Raw genomic sequence first — 24,520 nt, 5'->3', positions numbered from 1 at the left:
CATTTCATTTGTTGAGAGCAAGTTGAGCAAGTGTTCACTGCTTGAGTCGGTCAGGATTTCTACTGGGGTTTGGCTGTTGATAGAGCTTTCAATACTATCGTTTAAGGATGATGTTTGTTAAGAAATGATCGATTTCGATGCCATTATCGAATCTTTTTATCAAACCGATTCCTTATCGATTCTCTTATCGAATCCAGATAGGTTGTTGAATATATGGAAAAAACACACAATACTTGGTTTAACAAAAGCTCACTTTTATTTTTTAAGGAAAAAAATAAATAAATATCGACTGTTGTTACCCCCCCAAATTTTTTTATTAAATAAATAAATATTGACTGTTAGTGCCCCTTTAAGTGGGCCACCTAAGAAAAATACATGCAGGGAAAATCCTGCATTAATTTGTATTGTACAGCACTTAACATTTGAAACAAATCTCAGAGTAATGGTATTGTTTACTTTTTGCTCCATTACATGTCAGCAAAATACAATTATTTACCTACTTGTATTCGTCGGTGTTCACTAAGTTGAAGGGGAGAAGATTTTTCACCATCATTCTGGTTAGCTTCCGAGTAATGTTACCTCACTCATCTTGCTGCGCTCTGCGTATTACCTCGCCATGGTAAATGGTTATACCTCGCTATGGTAAATGGTTATACCTCGTAAATGGGTTAACGCTCTGTGCTACAGAGCAAACACTGCCCTGGTCACTCTGGCTGTCATGAATGTCATCACCTGAAATAGGATAAGGTTAACATTATCTTAATTCACATCTTGCAAGCACTAGTTTATTAGACAGACCTGCAAACTCTAGAGTGGTGTAGGCTACAAGATACCGTTAACGTTATCAGACACATACAAAAAGGCTAACGTTAACGTTACCGTTAGCCACTGACTATGCTTAGGTAACGTTAGTCTAGCTAACATTACTGCAGTCCTGGTTGACATAAGAGGTAACGTTATTTTAGCCTAAAGGCTATTAGTGTGCAGATATGGAAATTAATCGGCAACAGTTAACGTTAGTTACTCACCGGCACTATCACTGGGACTGCAGGTTGAAGCAGAGGAAGAGGGGCCTTGGAGCGTTTTTTTCCAGTCCATTGTTGTTTCTGCTTCTGTATCTGCCGCGGAATGACTGAGCTGCGTCATTTCCTGTCACGTGCCACAGGACAATTCCTGTGACACGGGATTCGTTCCCATGGATTCGAATAAAGAACCAAATCTCGATATTTTTTTACTGTCACAAAATATTTAGTTTTGTTTACAAAAAACAATTCCCTGGACACTGGAGGGCTTTAAGGGCAATACCCAAAGAATTATAAACCACAGCCAATAGTTGGAAATAATTTAAATATTTTTTAATTAGGAGTGGGCAATATGGACCAAAACTTTTTAGGCCGAATTACGATATACAATATATATCTGTATTTTAAACAAAATGTGCAAAGTGTTTAGTTTAAACTCAACCCCATATGACTGTTAGTACCAGTGTTCTAAAAATTACTTTAAAAAAGTAATTAGCTATAGTTACTTGTTACTTAATCAAAAAAGTAATTTAATTACTAATGGTATTACGTACTCTTTAATAAATGTAATGTTTTAATAGGGAAAGTACTTATTGTGTTACTTTGGAAAAAAAAACGTGGAATATGTCATACGCAGTTGAGAGAAGTTTATGGGAGCACCGTGTGCGTGCGTGTGTGTGCCTTTAATAGGCAGTGTCTCTTGCCAAGTGATATTTGATGTCAGCGAGGTTTTCAGCCGAACTGTTAGCTTTAGCAGTTAGCAGCGGCAGTTTGTCGGCTCTGACGGCTCTTCTGTTGAATCTTTTCACCAGCTTGTGTTACCTCTGGTTAATAATGAGGAGCCCCAACCAACCGCCGGAGCTACAGTGCGGGCACGCCGGCTGTGTGTGGCACCGGACGCATGTTGGACCTTTCCTTACCTACAGTGCCTGCGGGGCCCCCCAGTGGCGGCACACCGTAACAAAAGCACATAAAAAGATACCGATATGGCGGTATTTTCTCAAATATATATCTCTTTCTAAAGTATACCGGTTTTAACTGTAATACCGGTATTGCTGTCCTGCATATGACGTCAAGTCTGGCTCACGTCCGTCTCATTGAATATGCATGGTCAAGCGGAAGCGCCCTTTTGCCTTTCTTGAAGAAAAATGCCCAATGATTGCGTTGTTTTCGGCTGTACAAACCATTCAAATCGCGAAAAGGATAAACGTTTCTTCAGAGTTCCTCAAGGTAATCAAGAACGGCACAAGACTGAAAGATTTTAGGAAACAACGAGGAGAAAAGTAGCACACACTCCAGTCCGAGGGAGCAGAGTCAAAGAATGCACAAGTTTGCAGTAATACACTTTTAATGTTTAGTGTTTCCCATTGAAGTATTATCTTCATATTATTTGTATTTCCTAAACACGTGTTTGCTACGAGTGTTTCAAAAAGCACTCACTCGGTGAGTCTAAGTAAAAGAAAACTAATTTGAGAAAAACCTAAGAGTTAAGCTTTTACCAAAGGCAGCAATCATAAATGAAGCTTTCAAAACGTACACAATGTTGACTTCTATAGTTATATCTTGATAAAGACGGGAAAAAACACGCACGCTACAAGCATAGCAGTAGACGCAAAGTTAAATCCTGAAATGTAACCCTATCGGAGCAAAAATTCAAGCAGTCTTGAAATAAATTTCCTAGACCCAGCCACACACAAATATTTTGTAGACCTCCATGCTTTTCCAAGTTTCCATCCGTTTTGTCGTGTAGAATGATGTCTGGAGCACCAGGTAGTTCGATATGACTGGAAACGTAACCGACGGATAATCTTGATCATTCGACAAAACTTTTTTTGATAAAGTATAAGGATCTATTCCATTGCGTAGTTTTTGCTCGTATCTAATTTTTGCAGGGAGATCTAAGCCTCTTATGTACTCCGATAGTTAGCGTGCTGCTTGCTGCACAACAGCCATTTTGGCTTGGTTGACCACCACTGGTTTTTACTTTGGTGAAGAAGTCACGTCACAAAATACAAGCAATACCGCTCAGCCCTATATTTAATTGATATGTTTTGTCTGATTATAATTGTGATCAAAAATCGAATCATTCAATGATATTGACAATTTGAAGTATCAGTATCAGCATTGGTATGAACGATACTGACTCTGTAACGCTTGGTATTGGATCGATACCCAAATTCGTAGTATCGCCGACATCTAATGTTAAGTATCCAAACAACAGAAGAATAAGTGTTTATTACATTTTAACTGAAGTATAGATAGAAACATGTTACAACAAAGAGTAAACCAGTAGGGCTGGACAATTAATCATATCCCCGAAACAGATCCTGAACGAAACAATGTGGAGACGGCCACTTGAAACAGCAATTAAACTATGAATCTAAAGCTTACAAGAACAATCCTTACACCCACAACACACCTCATCTGCTTGTGTTATTGTGAACGACATCACCGATGTAACATCAATGTACAAACAGGACAGCAGTCGCCTTTTTAAGAAAAAAAACAAACAACCTGAATTGTCAAGCTTAGAACAGCAACAATAACAGCGCAACATCCAGTCTGATTGTGTTAACAAAATAAAGGTTTAAAAAAAAGTACCTTACACAAGCAGAATGGACTAAAGGCAATTATTGATACATTTACACAATTATGCTTTGACTTGTAAGGATTTTTGCATTTATTTAACAAACATTTTATTTCAACGCAAAAAGCACACTATGCTGGTAAAATAAGTATAAAAGGTAAAATAAAAAAGATGACAAAAAATACAACAGAAAATATGAATTAGTTTTTTAAAATATTTCTATTATCTAAATTGCTTGTTACTTTTTTTAATTATTATTTATTACTTTATTATTATATTTACTTGTTTATTTGTTCATCATTTATATCTGGTTTTTATTTTAAATTATATTTAAAGTTCAGTTTTGGTAGTACAATAAATACAAGTTTTTAAATTAATGAATAATCGTGTTATTAATTTCTAAACGTTTATATATTGTACCACCAATCGAAGATCCTGGGTTCGATCCTCGGGCTCGGGGTCTTTCTGTGTGGAGTTTGCATGTACTCCCCGTGACCGCGTGGGTTCCCTTCCGGTACTCCGGCTTCCTCCCACCTCCAAAGACATGCACCTGGGGATAGGTTGATTGGCAACACTAAATTGACCCTAGAGTGTGTGAATGTGAGTGTGAAGGTTGTCTATGGCGACTTGTCCAGGGTGTACCCCGCCTTCCGCCCTAGTCCAGCACCCCCGCGACTCCGAGAGCGATAAGCAGTAGAAAATGGATGGATGGAATCGTGTTATTAATAGACTTAGACAAACTTTAATGATCCACAAAAAACAGTAGCTCAGTTACGAAGGATGGAAGGTGTAAGGATGGAAAGGACAATGCAGATATAAAATAGACTAAAAATGTACCGTAGTAGCAATACAAAATATAACATATATACGTAATATTTACATAATATATGTACAGTATATGATATATACTGATGTTATATTATATTATTTGTTTACCGTATTTTTCGGAGTATAAGTTGCACCTGCCGAAAATGCATAATAAAGAAGGAAAAAAACGTATATAAGTCGCACTGGAGTATAAGTCGCATTTTTTGGGGAAATGTATTTGATAAAACCCAACACCAAGAATAGACATTTGAAAGGCAATTTAAAATAAATAAAGAATAGTGAACAACAGGCTGAATAAGTGTACGTTATATGAGGCATAAATAACCAACTGAGAACGTGCCTGGTATGTTAACGTAACATATTATGGTAAGAGTCATTCAAATAACTATAACATATAGAACATGCTATACGTTTACCAAACAATCTGTCACTCCTAATCGCTAAATCCCATGAAATCTTATACGTCTAGTCTCTTACGTGAATGAGCTAAATAATATTATTTGATATTTTACGGTAATGTGTTAATAATTTCACACATAAGTCGCTCCTGAGTATAAGTCGCACCCCCGGCCAAACTATGAAAAAAACTGCGACTTATAGTCCGAAAAATACGGTATATCATATATACAATGTATAACAATTACCATGTACAATATTACAGTATATGTAACAGCTGCAGCATAAAATAGAGAGTAGTAATCATGATTTCAGTATCAATCAAAATAATCGTGATGATTATTTTTTCCATAATCATCCAGCCTTAGTAACCAGTTATTAACAGTAAATTAACAAGTAGATTAATAATAGTTTTGAGAAATGAATACAACTGAAATGACTCAATATGTTGCAGCATATGTCAGCAGCCAAATTAGAAGCTTTTGTTACCCATTTTCAAATGGTTCTGTTATCATTTATATGCCAAATAATATGTTGTGTGATATATATTATTATTGCAGGAGACTGCAATATATGCCGCGATATAGATTATAGGCCATATCGCCCGTCGCTAATTTTTACATTGCATTGTGGAATTTCAAAGTTGTCAAAACCTTCTACATGTGGGATCCCCGATTTATTACCGGTACCTAGCATTAACTTTTACAAACTTAAGGGCGATAGATACAGTAGCATACCTCTCGCTAGTGTGAGCACGGTCGCGTGTCACTACGCCAGAAAAGTAGTTCCTCTCTCTTCCAATAACTGTCGCTATCGCTCGGTGAATGTGCAGGACATGGCATGCAAACGGATGTTCGATTTTTTTTTTTACAGGGCTAGAATAGATGAGTCCCTTTACATGCATTGTTAGTCACCTCGTGCTGGCAGTCCACAGAACACACAGAAAAGTGGAAAACGTGTGTTCTTGTCTCACTTAAGGATTGTGGATTGTGATTGCAATATTTCATATGAATGTACAAGATCAATACATCTTTGTGTTTGTGACTCTGTGTTCAATGAAGCATTGTTTTTTATTCTTGTGAAAATAACACATTATAATAACATTGTGTGTGTGCGCAGAGTTGTCCATCCAGCCTCAGCTGAACCCCACACTGATCCCTCCACACGCTCGCGCCCACACAGCTCTTTCCTCTCACGGTGGGAAAAGTCTTCTTTTTAACCTTGACATCATGTTTCTGTGCCCTTGTACATTAACGATAACGTCATTAGTGTACATGTTAACTTAAACTTCATCAGCTACATTCTCATCACAATGACATCATCATTTGAGGCGGTGGTGTCCAAAGTGTGACCATGGGCATATTCTGAAAATATACAATGATGAATGAGATATGAACACCTTATTAGCAATAACACAAAAGCATACTTTTATTTAGGGATGTCCAATAATGGCTTTTTTGCCGATATCCGATATTCCGATATTGTCCAACTCTTAATTACCGATCAACCGATACCGATATATACAGTCGTGGAATTAACACATTATTATGCCTAATTTGGACAACCAGGTATGGTGAAGATAAGGTCCTTTTTTTAAAAAAAATTAATAAAATAAAATAAGATAAATATATTAAAACATTTTCTTGAATAAAAAAGAAAGTAAAACAATATAAAAACAGTTACATAGAAACTAGTAATTAATGAAAATGAGTCAAATGAACTGTTAAAGGTTAGTACTATTAGTGGACCAGCAGCACGCACAATCATGTGTGCTTACGGACTGTATCCCTTGCAGACTGTATTGATGTATATTGATATATAATGTAGGAACCAGAATATTAATAACAGAAAGAAACAACCCTTTTGTGTGAATGAGTGTGAATGGGGGAGGGAGGTTTTTTGGGTTAGTGCACGAATTGTAAGTGTATCTTGTGTTTTTTATGTTGATTTAATAAAATTTAAAAAATACCTATACCGATAATTAAAAAAAACGATACCTAAATTTCCGATATTACATTTTAAAGCATTTATTGGCCGATATTATCGGACATCTCTACTTTTATTGATTAGATTTCGCATCTTTAATGTAAAAAATGTATTTTAGTGCTGCCCCCGCTATTTTGTCTATATGTGGCCATTGGTGGAAAAGGTTTACGTCTCAACATAGACGTTAATTTGTGTCTTTATTATGAAAGCTTTTGTAATGTAACTGAATTTTGTGTTGTGCATTTTTTACATCAAATTATGCTGACAATTTCATTTAATACAAATGTTTGTTTTAAAAATTCAGTTTGTTAAAAATAGTGTTTTGATATTCAGTGCAGAAATAATTGTTGCTTCAAAACCCAATTCTGTTCAATTTAAGGCTGAAGCTCTTGACTCAGAATCAGCCAATGAGGTGTCAAGTTTGAAGTACCCATTTTTAATACACTAAATTTTAGACACTAATTTTGCTCACAAAAGTGTATTCAATAAAATTGTCCGCATAAATTTAGTTTACAAAATCCAAACGCAAAATATTCAGTTAAATAAATTCAGTGTCCCAAAAAACTTTTGTAATACAGACACAAAATAACCTCCATACAAGAAAGGCAGTAGTAAAAATAATGTAGTTACTATTATTATTTTTTTTAATGTGTATGTTCATACTGTAGATATATTGAGTGCTAAATGCCAATTCTGTCTTATTGTGTGCTCATAGACGGTACCGGCCCGGACGCCTCTCAACTGGGTTCAGTACCAGGATCTCTTAACAGCATCTGAAGCGGCCAATTGCCTGCTCTGCCTGCCAGCCAGCCCCGCCCCCTCTTATTCTCATACACACACACACACACACACACACACACTTACACACACACACACACACACACACACACACACACAAAGATAACTGCTCATCTCGGCCCTGCTTGCTGTCCTGGTCGATGACGTTTTTGTACAGTAAACAACACTGCGGCCGATGAGACAAACACGCACGCACACGCACACGCACACACACACACACACACACACGCTGTCTGGCTGCTGCTACAGTAGTGGTATGTGAAGGTTCAATAGTGGGGGCTGGTCCTCTGTAATATAACCTTTTTGTTGTTATTTTAAATCACATCTCTCCTTCTTCTTCATCCATGTTTGTGTTTATTTATTTGACTTTTCCTTTGATTCTGCTGTCTTTTTAAGTCTTTTTAACCAAGAGGTTAACTGCCTGAGGGAGACCAGAATGTTCTATAGGTCATCAGGGTCGAGGAGGTGTTCACTCAGGAGATATTCCCAGCTTCTTCCAGCCCTAGCATTATTTAATTTTTTTTAGGCTCTGTGCATTTAATTTTTTTGAAAAAAAAAACAAAAAAACATTTAAATCCCTTTTAGACTCCAAAAAGGAGAGAAGCGTCCTCTCTGGTCATGTTTTTAGACATTTTTTGACATTTTTAAGCCCCGAACCATGCTTGAAGCACGAACACACACACACACACAGTAGCACACGCTCGTTGACTTACCTTCTCGTCGGCGTGCAAAGAACTCACGTCATGACTGAACGCCGGCTTGGAAGGCAGATGAGTAGTGGCGGGCGAGGAAGTACTTGATAAATGTCAGTGGTCCTCATGTAGCAGCAAGCATCTTACTTTTCTCCTCACTTGTTTCTTTTCAGTTGGGACTTCCTGTTAGTGAAAGAGAGGAGCACTTCCTACACTTTAAGCAGAACTTTGACCGTAGCTCCCAGTCATTCAGACTTTTTTCATTTCTTTGCACATTCATGTAGTGACTGGAAATGTTTTGTTGTTCTTTTCCTCCTCTCGGCACATGTCTTTCTCCAAAGCCATGCTTAATGCGTGTGTAAATATCATGGGGTTTTATCATTTCACAGTCTGTTGTTTCTTTTGTAAATACACCTGCCGTGTCACCACCCAAACTGTAAATATCGCAAAGGAGGAAAAAAAGAAAGACTCCTTGTGTGTCGACGACCTTTCTCTCTCTTTCTCGTCCAAGTAGCTGTTCACTGATCAGGTTTCCTCAGCTCTTCCCGTGTCTCTTCTCTGTGCAAACTCAATACTCCCCCAGGCTGTAGGGTGCTCTTACACCGCATAGCCTACAGGTGGCGCCAGTAGCTCGGGGCCACTCTTCCGCCTGCAAACAGCTGCTTGTTGGTGTCCGTCATGATCCCTGTGCAGTATTTGGGGTGGAAAAAGTGGCGTTTTTCTTTTGCAGGGAACTTGCATCTCGTGACCTGTGTGATGTTGGACTAGAAGTCACAAGATGATGCTAATAACCTTGGGCATTTTTCTATTGTGTGCTGTAAGGAGCTCAGAAGTGCTGCTAATTATCACAAGATCACATTAATGTGGTGCGACTGCAAACAAAGCCTCAGTGTGTGTGAGGGAGTGAGAGAGACTCCTTACAGCTGTGACTGTTTTTATGTACGCCCCCTGATTGTACACTTTTTTTCCCTGTTTTATTTGTCTGCCGGCTGTGATTGTGTGTGTGTGTGTGTGTGTTAGGGGGGCTGGTGAAGAGAAGGAGAGAGAAAGTATATAATGTCTCTGTTCTGTGTGTGTGTGTGTGTGTATATATGTGAATTAATTTACTGTAATAAAGTGTTGAAACGGTTTAATTGGCAAGCTTTTATTTTGTAATGTGTCGCAATTTCTGTAGTTCACCTCCAGGCCAGAAAGTGCGTTGTTCTTTTCCCTGGCACTTTTGTCACAAGGCGACTTGATCCTTTCCAATAGAACCTTCAAAAGACTCGCTTGTTATTATGTCAAGTATTTTTTAAACCAAATCACTAGATTTAGGCCAGAATAATTACATTTATAAATATTACTCTATTAGTGGTATTAATTCTAGAATTTGTTTGTTGTTTTAAGTGTGTATTGGCAGTGGCATTAGTTAAATTTCCCCTCATCTAAAAAAACCCCCATTTTTATCAATACAGTAAAAACAGAATAAATGCATTAATGGATACAAAAAGTATAAATATAACCGCAAAAAAAATGTAACTACTACCCTTAAGAATAATAAACCCGGAAAGTAAATCTGACAAATAAATACAATTAGTACAATAAATATTTAAATATATACATATTAATATGCACTCCTATATATTTTGTATTAAGAAAAAGTTCATCCAAATACTAAGTTTTCTTTGACGTTGCAGAGTGGGCGATAGAAGATGCTAAATTTGCATGTGCATTAAAAACGGCTCCCTAACTCGGAATCGGGTCTCATCGTTCCCTTAAAAAAGAAAACGTTTAAAAGATTCCGATTGTTCGCGAACGTCACATCTCTACTTCGAGTCTGTCTACGTCACTTCCGGTTCTTTCAAACAACGACGGAGAAGCGACCAAAAGACGTGCTCAAAGCTGTGACTCAAATCAAATAATTACGTCAATGTGTATGAAGTGTACTAAATTTGTATGGGCGCCATTTTCGACAGTTTATAACTGTCTTAAATCTTTTCGTGTCACTTACGTCACTTACCGGAAGTGACGATCGCAATAGTGACCCGCCTCCACCTCTTCCTTCCTTTTTACGATTGTATTTTTTTTTTTTTTTTATATTTTAAATCTACTGGTTATTACTTTGCGCCTTATTTGTATTGATCATGTTCAATTAATAAGTGAATTGTAGCTGGTTTTCGCTCCGTAGCCAAGATGGCGATGATAGCCGCGCACTCGATGATGAGTGCAACATCCGGGTACCGGCCGCTCACTGAACTGAAGACTTCCTGCGTGAAGGCGCTGACGTACCTGAGTGCGGAAGTGTGCACTTTGAGAAGCAGCCTCTGGAGACACGTCTGGAGCCTGCTAAACGTCGTAGGTAAGTGACTAAAGTCATGTTATTTATGTCTGATAACGCCTCAAACTTAATGTTTGCGTTTCATTGTGCCGTTTTTGTTTGGACATGTCCTCGAAGGAAACCGTTTGCAAAGATATTGGCGTCGCTTGTTGTCTTGAGGAGCTAACTCTGTTAGCTCGTTAGCCCCGGCTAGTTTACAGCCTTTCTGGTGCTAAACACTTTTGTACAAGTCATCTTTTATCACCATTAAGTTCAACTAAAACGAGTAACTAACCTCAGTTGGTAATGACATTTACAATACGTAACCCTCAAGATATTTATAAAAGGTGAACTCGACCTCCTTACACACGCTAGCATGTTACACGTTGTCGTCTTTAGTCATTCAAATCTCAGATAACAAGCACTATGCTGGCAATTAAATTAAAATAAAATAATAAAGACAACTTCAGATGGTTTTCTTTGTAGGGTTAGCGTAAAAAAAAATCATACCCGGGAACGAGTCCCACAAGTCCCGCCGGCAGCCGGGATGAGCAAAATGTTCCAAACACACCCAGAAAAGTCGCACAGGAAGGCGGGAAAGAAAAGTAAAAAAGAACCCAAAATGTTCAAAAATCATACCCGGGAATGAGTCCTACAAGTCCCGCCGGCAGCCGGAATGCGCAAAGTGTCCAAAATACACCCAGAAAAGATGCACAGGAAAGCGGGGAAGAAAAGTAAAAAAGAAACCAAAATTACTAAAATGTTAAAAAATCATACCCAATCATAATCAATGAGTCCCACAAGTCCCGCCGGCAGCCGGAATGCATAAAGTGTCCAAAATACACCCACGGAAGAAAAGTAAAAATGAAGACAAAAGCCCCAAAATTTTAAAATGAGTCCGCTGGCAGCCAGAATGCGCAAAACGTCCAAAATACACCCAGAAAAGACGCACAGGAAAGCGGTGAAGAAAAGTAAAAAAGAAACCAAAATTGCTAAAATGTTAAAAAATCATGAGTCCCACAAGTCCCGTCGGCAGCTGGAATGCGTAAAGTGTCCAAAATACACCCAGGGAAGAAAAGTAAAAATGAAGACAGCCCCAAAATTTTACAAAATCGATGGCAGCCAGAATGCGCAAATTGTCTAAAATACACCCAGAAAAGACGCACGGGAAAGAAAAGTAAAAAAGAAGCCAAAATTCCAAAAATGTAAAAAAAATTATACCCAGGAATGAAACCCACAAGTACCGCCGGCAGCCGGAATGCGCAAAATGTCCAAAATGCACCCAGAAAAGACGCACAGGAAAGCGGGGAAGAAAAGTAAAAAAGAAGCCAAAAGTCCCAAAATTTAAAAAAAATCGGGAATGAGTCCCACCGGCAGCCGGAATGTGCAAAATGTCCAAAATACACCCATAAAAGACACACAGGAAAGCGGGGAAGAAAAGTAAAAAAGAAACCAAAATTACTAAAATGTTAAAAAAATCATACCCAATCATAATCAATGAGTCCCAAAAGTCCCGCCGGCAGCCGGAATGCATAAAGTGTCCAAAATACACCCAGGGAAGAAAAGTAAAAATGAAGACAAAAGCCCCAAAATTTTAAAATGAGTCAGCCGGCAGCCAGAATGCGCAAAACGTCCCAAATACACCCAGAGAAGAAAAGTAAAAATGAAGACAAAAGCCCCAAAATTTTAAAATGAGTCCGCCGACAGCCAGAATGCGCAAAACGTCCAAAATACACCCAGAAAAGACGCACAGGAAAGCGGGAAAGAAAAGTAAAAAAGAAGCCAAAATTCCAAAAATGTAAAAAAATCATACCCAGGAATGAGACCCACAAGTAGTGCCGGCAGCCAGAATGTGCAAAATGTCCAAAATACACCTACGAAAGACGCACAGGAATGCGGGGAAGAAAAGTAAAAAGGAAACCAAAATTCCTAAAATGTTAAAAAAAAATCATAATCAATGAGTCCCACAAGTCCCGTTGGCAGCCGGAATGCGCAAAGTGCCCAAAATACACCCAGGAAAGTGGGGAAGAAAAGTAAAAAAGAAGCCAAAAGTCATTCAAATCTCAAATAACAAGCACTATGCTGGCAATTAAATTAAAAAAAATAAAGACAACTTCAGATGGTTTTCTTTGTAGGGTTAGGGTAAAAAAAAATCATACCCAGGAATGAGTCCCACAAGTCCCGTCGGCAGCCGGAATGCGTTGTGTCCAAAATACACCCAGAAAAGACGCACAGGAAAGCGCGGAAGAAAAGTTAAAAAAAGCCAAAAAATTTTAAAATACACCCAGAAAAGATCGTTTTGCACAGGAAGGCGGGGAAGAAAAGTAAAAAAAAGAGAAGCCAAAAATGTCCCGTCGCAGCCAGGATGCGCAAACTCTCCAAAATACACCCAGAAAAGCGGCGAAGAAAAGTAAAAAAGAAGCCAAAAGCCCCAAAATAAGGAATGAGTCCCACAAGTCCCGTCGGCAGCCAGGATGCACAAAATGTCCAAAAGACGCACAGGAAAGCGGGGAAGAAAAGTAAAAAAGAAGCCAAAAGCCCCAAAATGTAAAAGTCCCACAAGTCCCGCCGGAATGCGCAGTGTCCAAAATACCCCCGGAAAAGACGCACAGAAAGCGGAGAAGAAAAGTAAAAAAAAAATGTTCAAAATACACCCAGAAAAGACCGTCTTGCACAGGAAGGCGGGGAAGGAAAGTCAAAAAAGAAGCCAATATGCCAAAATAATGAATTCATGTGGTAGTTGATGTGTTTACTTTGCAAGGCAGTAAACACAGTCTCCAAGAAATACAACCTGCACAGGCTCTTTCTGACCAGACATCCACATGTCCATGTGCTGCTCTTCATGATGTAGTTAATAGCCCTGACTTGCGGGGCCAGTTCAAAATTAATTCAATTGATGCGTTTTGACATCTGCTTGGTTTATTTATTTAGTTTTGTCGCTTGATTCCCCCCCCCCCTGAAATATATTCCTATAATATATCTCCTACAAGAAGAAAATACATGATCTTTCAGTATGCATTTTCTTGCATTTGAGTCATTCCAGATGCACAAATGCACTGGAGATACGCACACATTGAAGTGTGAGTGTGCTTCTGTTGTCTAGATTGTGTTACAGATGTGTGCTGCTGGTTCAACACGTCGCACACAGGTGCAGCATGATTACATGAATGTGCAGAAAATGACCACTTTTCAATTGCACACGCTGTCTAGTGCGCACTATTTGGATCTTGTAAATCAGGCCTAAGTTTGCTGCTGTGTGTACAACTTTAACCTACCTCGTTAGTATTTGCACAAAAGGGCTGCACGATTTAAATAAATAAAAAAACCTAATTGCAATTTTTCTCTCCAATTGCAAATGCAATTTGATTTGTGATTTCTATTTTTTTTTTATATAAAACTGCAAAAATAACGAGTGAAGGAAGACACTTGAGACATATTCTTGTCTCAAGGTGCCACACATTAGAAACATTTGTCATAATCAACGTTAAAAATATTTGACTTCATGCACAGTCAGAGCTTTTGTCTTTTGAGAGCGATGCACAGAGTCCGGGCTCCTCCACCCTGTTTGAAGCGAGAGACCAAGAAGGCTCAACAATTCTGATTGGCCAACACGTCTGTCACTCAAATGGCGGTGACGGCGGAGGAATAAGCAAAAAACTTGCCGTTATTTATCGCACTAAATAAGACCTCGAATCGTGCATAACATTACTAAACTAGTCAAGTTCAACAATGATGCTTCTGGTTAACAAGTAACAAAAGTACTGTGTACATTCAAATGTTTCATACTAATACTGGTAAATGTTGTATCACCGTTATCGCTTTTATCCTGGTATTGTTTAATCTACCCAAAAAAGATTGATCCACATTAACAACCAAGTTTTATTTAAAATAAATAAATAGCCACACAAAATGTTCCATGGTAATATTGTTCTGGCTTCGTAAGAGCCATATTATTTGTGTGTTTATATATGCTTAGATATGTTGTTTTAAAGTAAGGTTGTCTTCATCTTAGCATTTAAGATGGCTGGTGCAAGCTTGCTTCTCCAATAAATGAATAGTGTTCATCAACCACCATTTTGATTGAAAAGGGTTCTACTGATTTTATGCTGTACTACCATGCTGCAGGGCCATGGCTCGTGGGCATCAGAAGATCCAGTCGCAGCAGAAGAACGCTAAGAAGGCGGCTGAGAAGAAGAAGTCTCAGGGCGCCGACCAGAAGACAGCGGCAAAAGTGGCTCTGGTCCATACCTGTCCCGTCTGCAGGGTACGTGCACGCTGTCACACTCTCACTTCCTGTATGCTCACTGTCACACCTGTGTTGCACTCTCACTTCCTGTGCTACACTCGCACTGAGGCAAAGACAAAATGTGCAACATGGCAAAACATTTTGGTTTTTTTCATATCCAATTATGACAATTCCTCTTATTATTTGTACCCTGCAACTTTTAAGCATTGTGCTAAAAGCTAAAACTCGAGATTAGGCATTAAATAAGATAAATGTAGGAAAATGATTGAATAACATAGTCAATTATTTTACAATTCTTTGTGTTTGTGCAGCAATACAAAATAAACAAATTCCACCGTCTGATGTAATAAAGAAACTTCTCCTTTTAAAGTTAAAGCTACATTTTAACATCTTTAATAACAAAACAAATCGGTTTTAAGTCTTGATAAATACAAAGTAGAGCTTAAATGACTATATATATATATATATATATATACTGTATATATATAAGTGGTATAACGGTACGTGTATTTGTATTAAACCGTTTCGGTACGGGGGTGTCTGTTCGGTTCGGAGGTGTACCGAACAAGTTTCCACACGGACATATTAAGTAGTGTAACACACGGCATGCTAGCAGCTAACGGGCTAGGATAGACTGACCATACGTCCTCTTTTCACCGAACATGTCCTCTTTTGCGGAGCTGTCAGGGCGGAGTTTTTTAAATGCCTCAAATGTCCGGCATTTTGAGTTATGGTTGCATGTATTAACAATGTATGTTCAGGGTTAAGAAGGGGTTAAAAACAAAACAAATTGTGCGCGCAGCAGCATTGGTGAGGGAGGGGCAGAGACAGCGAGAGCGAGAGAGTTATGATAAACGCGCATGCGTCGCCAGGCTCAGCTTTTTACCCATAGATTTATCACAGTTGATTTTTTTTAATATCTATAGCAGGGGTGTCAAAAGTGTGCCCCGGAGGCCATTTGCCGCTCACAGCTAATGTTTTAAAGGCCCACGCCACATTCTAAAAATACTATTAAAATAAACAAAAACATAACAAAAGTGAAATAAAAAAGCTTAAAGGTTAAATGTAATTTAGAAAAAGTTGCAATGTTGACTAACAAAGCTGTTTTTTTTTCTTTCAAACTGTCATTGCTCAAAACATAATATTGAATCAAAATCAATTCAATCACATCAAATATTCCACTAAGAAAAATATTTTTGGTGGAAGATTTTTCAAATTTGGTAAATAAATAACCCAAAAATGTATATTTTGTTGTTTTCTTACTGTACCAAAAATGAATCGAACCGTGACCTCTAGCGACTTTTTGCCGATATACCGATATTGACCGATATATACAGTCGTGGAACTAACACATTATTATGCCTAATTTGGACAACCAGGTATGGTGAAGATAAGGTCCTTTTTAAAAAAAATAAGATAAATAAATTAAAAACATTTTCTTGAATAAAAAAGAAAGTAAAACAATATAAAAACAGTTACATAGAAACTAGCCATTAATGCAAATGAGTATAATTAAGTGTTAAAGGTTAGTACTATTAGTGGACCAGCAGCACGCACAATCATGTGTGCTTACGGACTGTATCCCTTGCAGACTGTATTGATATATATTGATATATAATGTAGGAACCAGAATATTAATAACAGAAAGAAACAACCCTTTTGTGTGAATGAGTGTAAATGGGGGAGGGAGGTTTTTTGGGTTGGTGTACTAATTGTAAGTGTATCTTGTTTTTTATGTTGTTTGGCCTTACTATTGTTCATAAAGTAGAAATATATAGAACAGAGTTTTAACCCAAATTGCCACTACATGTATATATATATATATATATATATATGCGGGTGTGGTCAATATGACTTATTCATGATGTCATCATTCATGTGATCGGCAATGATGCATGTATGTTCTTTAAAAAGGAGAAATAAATGTTTTATTATATTCAAGGAAAGACACATGTAGGAATCACATTCAATGTTTAATACAGTAAATAATGAATACATGCCGCTAGCATAATGCTAACGACAGCTCACTGACAGGCTAAGAAATGTAGCATGGCAAACAACCCTTCACAACAATATTCATATCTATGGACAGTCTCAAATGAAGTCCAATAACATTTGTGGAATGTGGGAGGAAGCTGCACAGAGATGTCTAAACTATGCTTTGAAGATGCACACGCTGTAAACTTAGATGTTATACACAGGCTGGACCCAAAAAATGCATCATTGATTTGAAATCTGATCCTCTTCAACCTTCTCTCCTTACTTTTGTTAACTCCAATCATGTGTGCAGGCCATTCACATGTACCTTTCTTTTCTTTTCAAGATAGTTATACGTCAATAATAGAACAGTACATACGATCTATCACTGAAATGTGTAGAAAAAGGCTTTATGGGGGGAAAAAACTGGCAGGTTTTTTTCCATAGAAAATCCACACAGCTAAGTGAAATCTAAATTTTAAAAACAGATTGACGCCAATTTGTGAACATGAGCATTTCCGGTTTTAAAGTCAATAAGTAATTTCACAATAAATAGTGCTGCTGTAGCATGATAATAAAGTGAGATGGCTGTAAAAATAATTTATTATAAAAAAAAATTTAATTGTGCACTTACACTGAAATTTACTTTTTTAAAATTAGAAATACAAGTGATTTTAATTATTTTTTCTGTGTTTAATAATTGCTTTTGAACAAAATATGATCTATGCAATCATTCCATTGATGAAATGACAATAGTACTAAAATATACAATAGTTATGTCAGAAGCAACACATATTGTTAAGTTATGTCTTTCAAGATAAACATTGCCACATTTATAGAACTGACCTGGGATCATTCTTCTCTCATCTGGGAGATAGTATTTCATATTTCCTGTCTTTGTTCATTGTAATATTGATGTGAATATTTCAGACCCAGATGCCCGACCCAAAGACCTTCAAGCAGCACTTTGAGAGCAAACACCCCAAGTCCCCCATGCCCCCCGAACTCGCTGACGTTCAGGCCTGAACCACCACAAGCTGGTAAGAACTTTACAACTCTAGTATTGTTTATCGTTATTATTTGCTGCATTCAGGGTGTTTATTATTGGCGCACCTCAAATAAAAAATTACCTCTTTCAAAAAGTAGTGTGAAATAAAAGAGGTTATTAAAATAAAATACCGTTAACTTCCAAGAAGTTGTTACTTTCCCACACAATATAAAAACTTCTCCTTTATGCTCACTAGCCCTCTCAGTGGTTAGAGTGTCCGCCCTGATCGGTAGGTTGTGAGTTCAAACCCCGGCCGAGTCATACCAAAGACTATAAAAATGGGACCCATTACCTCCCTGCTTGGCATTCAGCATCAAGGGTTGGAATTGGGGGGTAAATCACCAAAAATGATTCCCGGGTGTGGCACCGCTGCTGCTCACTGCTCCCCTCAATGAACCCCCAATTCCAACCCTTGATGCTGAGTGCCAAGCAGGGAGACAATGGGTCGCTACCACAAGGCCACTGAGCTTTAGGCTTCATAGCCAACCAAAAACTATTTTGCGTTTGATTTATTAGACTGAAGAAATAATGTAATAATAATAGTCTTTTTGTGCTGACTAGTTTTGGTTTCTTCAGTAAAACAGTAAAAAGTGTCTAGGGATAATATCATTTTCATGCTCTTTAATAACTCTATATATATGTGATCACTAAAGTTAATCTTTTTGGGGCAGAAGTGACGGAAAAGTCCACCAGGTGGTGCTCTAGTAGCAGAGATTACCCATTATCAGTGCCAATATTTGCCATTTTGATATATATCAGTATCAACCTTTTTAGGGCCCGCACGGCCCATTGTCAAAGGAATCCCAAAGGGAGTCCTTTTGCAATGGGACGAAAAGGACCTATTGTTATTGTAAGGTTTTATTATTATTATTATTATTCCGCAGCTTTGCCCCCCTTAACATGCTTCAAAACCTTAACATGTTTCAAAACTCACCAAATTGTACACACACATCAAAAAAACGCGTACACAACACTTTAGTCAAAAAACCAAACCCCAAAAATGAAAATTGCACTCTAGCGCCCCCTAGTTTTTATTTATGTTTACTAGTACCAGTATTATTAAAAAAAAAAAAAATAGTGAAGTAAAAAGCACTGACCTTTTTGCATTGCATGAGCGAAGTTTCCTTCTTTATTCATTCAATAACAAAAACTACTCTAGTCAATAATTCTCCCTAAAATGTTTTCATATTTGAGTTCTTGTGAGAATAATTAATTTTCTCTCCACCTAATGCAGTGCTGATGTCCTGCTGTTAAATCCATAAATTCTATAAAATTGAGTAGCTGGCGAGTTGCAGGAACATTCCATATTTTTACCAACTTTCAAATGCAAATGTTGATGCTCCTGTAAGACACAAGTAATAATGCTTAACATTGCTCTGACCTTTACTGAAAAACAACCCACTGTTAACTAATCATATTTTAAAATATTTTTTACGGCAAATGAATATATGCTCCAAGTATCAGCCAACAGCTTCCTTATTCATCGTATTGGCCCTGAAAAAACAAACGTTTAATCAAATGTGTTGCTCAAATAACATTGAACTTTGTCATAGATTAAAAAATAAAGTCTTAGTGATAATTTCTTCAACATTTTTACACACTCCCCCCATTTTAGACAAAGCAGTTGGACGAAAGCATTGACTTGTGGAGCAGTTGGAAGTCAGCACGCAGTGTGCTGTAAAGACATTGGAACCTGTCGAAGACATGGACTGAACAACAGCCAACAAGTATTTATTGTATGAATCAGTTATTGAGAAGGATGAGTTTCAGTGTTGGTTGTTGCACATTCTTCCTTTTTGTTTGTTGGACAGTTTGTGTGAGCAGGACGCTTACAAACCACTAAACGTCATTCAGACGTCACAAGTACCTCACATCCTCCTTGTCCACCTGGGACACTTTCCTGGTCTTCTAGCTGACAATCATCAGACACAATGCGTCTCTAATCATGTTTGACATGTTGTAGCAGATGAATGAATAAACATACTAGCAGACTCTACTTTTCTTTCTGAACAAAGCCAACATTGTTTTTAAATACTTTACTGTTTACAAAGTAGCTTCTTAAAAAGTGGAAGAATACTTCAATATTTTAATAATATAATATTTAAATAAGTGTGCTGGTTAAACCATTTCTTTATAGGCAGCCACAGTTCTTCACCACCATGTTGCGATGCTTCTTGAGGATGACGTTGTTGTTGTCGTCATAGAAGAGCACAGAGATAGGACTCAGCTTAGTGGGGGCACAACATGCCTTGGGAACCTCGTCTGGTTTGAGAAGATGGACCTGGAGCAGGTCAGATAATGGACATTGTCTATGCACATACATACATGTATCTAAGGTATTAGTACACACTACACAGGTTATACCACACGTGGAACAACAGTAAAGTTAAAAAACAAAAGTAATACTTACTACTTGCTGGATAAGGGCGTGGTTGGTTGCATTCATGCAGGCACCAAGAGGGTAGAAACATTCTCCATCACAGTAGTAGGCAGAGTAGCCTGTGGGGGCCAGAACCCAGTCCTGAACAATAGATCACAGAACTGAACACTTCACTATTTAACAATAAATATTCATACGGACATTGTATTATTGTACATGGATACATACATGCATGTATGTATAAATGTATGTACACATACATGTATGTATACATACATACATACATAGATGCATGTATGTATACATACATACATAGATGCATGTATGTATATATACATGTATGATGTATGCATGGATGTATACATGCATGTATACATACATACATAGATGCATGTATGTATATATACATGTATGATGTATGCATGGATGTATACACACATGTATACATGCATGCATGTATATATACATGTATGTATACATGTATATATACATGTATGCATACATACATGCATCTATGTATGCATACATACATGCATCTATGTATGCATACATACATGCATCTATGTATGTATACATACATGCATACATTAGTATGTATATAAGTATGCATGTATACGGTACATGTATTTATGCACGTATACATACATGAATGTATATATACATGATGTATACATGTATTTATACATGTATGTATGTATATATACATGCATACATCATACATGTATACATACATAGATGCATACATACATGTATAGATACATGCATACATCATACATGTATACATACATAGATGCATACATACATGTATAGATACATGCATGTGTGTATACATGTATACATCCATGCATACATCATATATGTATATATACATGTATACATATACATGCATACATGTATGTATACATACATGAATCTATGTATGTATACATGCATGTATGTATGTATGTCTACATGTATATGTATACATACATGCATGTATGTATACATACATGCATTATTGTATACATACATACATGCATGTATACATACATACATAGATGCATGTATACATACATGCATGTATGTATACATACATGCATGTATGTATACATACATGCATGTATGTATACATACATGCATGTATGTATACATACATACATGCATGTATACATACATACATAGATGCATGTATGTATACATACATGCATGTATGTATATATACATGCATGCATGTATATATACATGTATATATACATGTATACATGCATATATACATGTATACATGCATAAATACATGCATGTATGTATACATACATACATGTATGTATGTATACATGTATGCATGTATGTATACATGTATGCATGTATGTATACATACATGTATGCATGTATACATGTATATGTATACATGTATACATACATACATGTATGTATACATACATGTATGTATACATACATGCATCTACGTATGTATGTATACATGCATGTATGTATGTATACATGCATATATACATGCATACATGTATATATACATGCATGCATACATGTATACATACATGTATGTATGTATACATGCATGTATGTATGTATACATACATGTATGTATGTATACATACATGTATGTATGTATACATGTATACATATACATGCATACATGTATGTATACATACATGCATCTACGTATGTATGTATACATGCATGTATGTATGTATACATGCATGTATACATACATACATGCATGTATACATACATACGTAGATGCATGTATGTATGCATGTATACATGTATATGTATACATGCATGTATACATACATACATAGATGCATGTATGTATACATACATAGATGCATGTATGTATGCATACATAGATGCATGTATGTATGCATACATGTATATATACATGCATGTATACATACATACATAGATGCATGTATATATACATACATGCATGTATACATACATACATAGATGCATGTATATATACATACATGCATGTATGTATACATACATGCATGTATGTATACATACATACATGCATGTATACATACATACATGTATGTATGTATACATGTATGCATGCATGTATATATACATGTATGCATGTATATATGCATGTATACATACATACATGCATGTATACATACATACGTAGATGCATGTATGTATACATACATGTATGCATGTATACATGTATATGTATACATGTATACATACATACATGCATGTATACATACATACATAGATGCATGTATGTATACATACATGCATGTATGTATACATACATACATGCATGTATACATACATACATGCATGTATACATACATACATGCATGTATACATACATACATAGATGCATGTATATATACATACATGCATGTATGTATACATACATGCATGTATGTATATATACATATATGATGTATGCATGGATGTATACACACATGTATACATGCATGCATGTATATATACATGTATACATGTGTATGTATGTATGATTACATGTACATATACATGTATGTATACATGTATATATACATACATGTATGTATACATACATGTATATATATATACATGTATGTATACATACACATGTATGTGTACATACATGTATGTATATATACATGTGTGTATATATATACATGTATGTATACATGTATGTATACATAAATGCATACATGTATATATACATGTATGTCTACTTACATGCATCTATGCATGTATGTATACATGCATATATACATGTATGCATGTATGTATGTATACATGCATATATACATGTATAAATGCATATATACATACATGCATGTATACATACATGCATGTATGTATACATACATACATGCATGTATACGTACATACATGCATGTATACATACATACATAGATGCATGTATATATACATACATGCATGTATGTATACATACATGCATGTATGTATATATACATATATGATGTATGCATGGATGTATACACACATGTATACATGCATGCATGTATATATACATGTATACATACATGCATGCATGTATATATACATGTAAGCGTACATACATGTATGTATACATACATGCATCTATGCATGTATGTATACATGCATATATACATGTATGCATGTATGTATGTATACATGCATATATACATGTATAAATGCATATATACATGCATATATACATGTATACATCCATAAATACATGTATACATGCATGCATGTATGTATACATACATACATGTATGTATGTATACATACATGTATATATACATGCATGCATGTATATATATAAAAGAAAGGGCATCTCTATCCTCCTTCAAAACCGCTATAAAAGTTCACCTCCAGGCAGCTACAACCCTAAACTAACACCCTCCCCGGATTGCTAATCATCAAATGTAAACAATCAAATGCAGATTCTTTTTCTTATGCCTTCTGATCTCTCTCTCTCTCTCTCTCTCTCTCTATGTCCACTACTTGATGTCCATACCCCCCCCCCACCCCACCCCCCCTCCACACTCCTGATTGTAAATAATGTAAATAATTCAATGTGATTATCTTGTGTGATGACTGTATTATGATGATAGTATATATGATAGTATATATCTGTATCATGAATCAATTTAAGTGGACCCCGACTTAAACAAGTTGAAAAACTTATTCGGGTGTTACCATTTAGTGGTCAATTGTACGGAATATGTACTTCACTGTGCAACCTACTAATAAAAGTCTCAATCAATCAATCAATGTATATATGCATGTATACATGCATATATACATGTATACATGCATAAATACATGCATGCATGTATGTATACATACATACATGTATGTATGTATACATGTATGCATGTATGTATACATGTATGTATACATGCATGTATATATGCATGTATACATACATACATGCATGTATACATACATACGTAGATGCATGTATGTATACATACATGTATGCATGTATACATGTATATGTATACATGTATACATACATACATGCATGTATACATACATACATAGATGCATGTATGTATACATACATGTATGTATACATGCATATATACATGTATATATGCATGTATACGTGTATATATGCATGTATACATACATACATGCATGTATACATACATACATGCATGTATACATAAAGACATCCATACATGCATGTATACATACATACATGCATGTATGTATACATACATGTATATATACATGTGTACATACATGTATACATACATGTATACATGTATACATACATGTATACATGTATGTATACATGTATGTATACATGTATGTATAC

The 24,520-nt window shown here is 36.4% G+C and overlaps 3 protein-coding genes across 6 annotated transcripts in view; 2 read left to right on the top strand and 1 right to left on the bottom strand.

The window, feature by feature from the left end:
• Window positions 1–7,723, top strand: part of LOC133650296 (glycogen synthase kinase-3 beta-like) — a 31,207-nt gene extending 23,484 nt beyond the window's left edge. The window contains exons 10-11 of the mRNA XM_062047377.1: window positions 5,953–6,030; window positions 7,535–7,723. Of these exons, the coding sequence (XP_061903361.1) occupies window positions 5,953–6,030; window positions 7,535–7,596 (140 nt within the window). The 3' untranslated portion in view covers window positions 7,597–7,723. The remainder of the gene's footprint in view (window positions 1–5,952; window positions 6,031–7,534) is intronic.
• Window positions 7,724–10,495: 2,772 nt separating this feature from the next.
• zgc:91910 (Zinc finger protein 706-like) lies at window positions 10,496–19,868 on the top strand. 2 transcript variants are annotated; one of them, XM_062047398.1, is made up of 4 exons: window positions 10,496–10,647; window positions 14,731–14,869; window positions 17,759–17,868; window positions 19,492–19,868. In XM_062047398.1, the coding sequence occupies exons 2-3, from the start codon at window positions 14,735–14,737 to the stop codon at window positions 17,852–17,854; spliced, it is 231 nt and encodes a 76-aa protein (XP_061903382.1). In that variant the 5' UTR covers window positions 10,496–10,647; window positions 14,731–14,734; the 3' UTR covers window positions 17,855–17,868; window positions 19,492–19,868. The 2 variants fall into 2 exon arrangements, with proteins under 2 accessions (XP_061903382.1, XP_061903383.1); XM_062047399.1 differs by having other exon boundaries at window positions 10,508–10,643.
• Window positions 17,843–24,520, bottom strand: part of bmp8a (bone morphogenetic protein 8a) — a 67,722-nt gene continuing 61,044 nt past the window's right edge. The window contains exons 8-9 of one of the 3 annotated variants that reach the window (XM_062047395.1): window positions 20,287–20,397; window positions 17,843–20,157 (exon numbers count right to left, since the gene is read on the bottom strand). In XM_062047395.1, the coding sequence (XP_061903379.1) occupies window positions 20,008–20,157; window positions 20,287–20,397 (261 nt within the window). In that variant the 3' untranslated portion in view covers window positions 17,843–20,007. Of the gene's footprint in view, window positions 20,158–20,286; window positions 20,418–24,520 lie in introns of all 3 variants that reach the window. The other 2 variants (XM_062047396.1, XM_062047397.1) reach the window with 2 other exon arrangements.

This window comes from Entelurus aequoreus, linkage group LG05 (genome assembly GCF_033978785.1).
Source record: "Entelurus aequoreus isolate RoL-2023_Sb linkage group LG05, RoL_Eaeq_v1.1, whole genome shotgun sequence".
NCBI classification, from domain to species: domain Eukaryota; kingdom Metazoa; phylum Chordata; class Actinopteri; order Syngnathiformes; family Syngnathidae; genus Entelurus; species Entelurus aequoreus.
The sequence above is the reverse complement of the archived record's forward strand: the minus strand, read 5'-3'. Positions and strand labels throughout refer to the sequence as shown.

What these genes read in the sequence shown, in the direction of transcription:
- zgc:91910 (XM_062047398.1), top strand. Translation starts at nt 14,735, where the DNA reads ATGGCTCGTGGGCATCAGAAGATCCAGTCGCAGCAGAAGAACGCTAAG. An exon ending in ATACCTGTCCCGTCTGCAGG is followed by an intron (nt 14,870 to 17,758) that starts GTACGTGCACGC and finishes TGAATATTTCAG; the next exon opens with ACCCAGATGCCCGACCCAAA.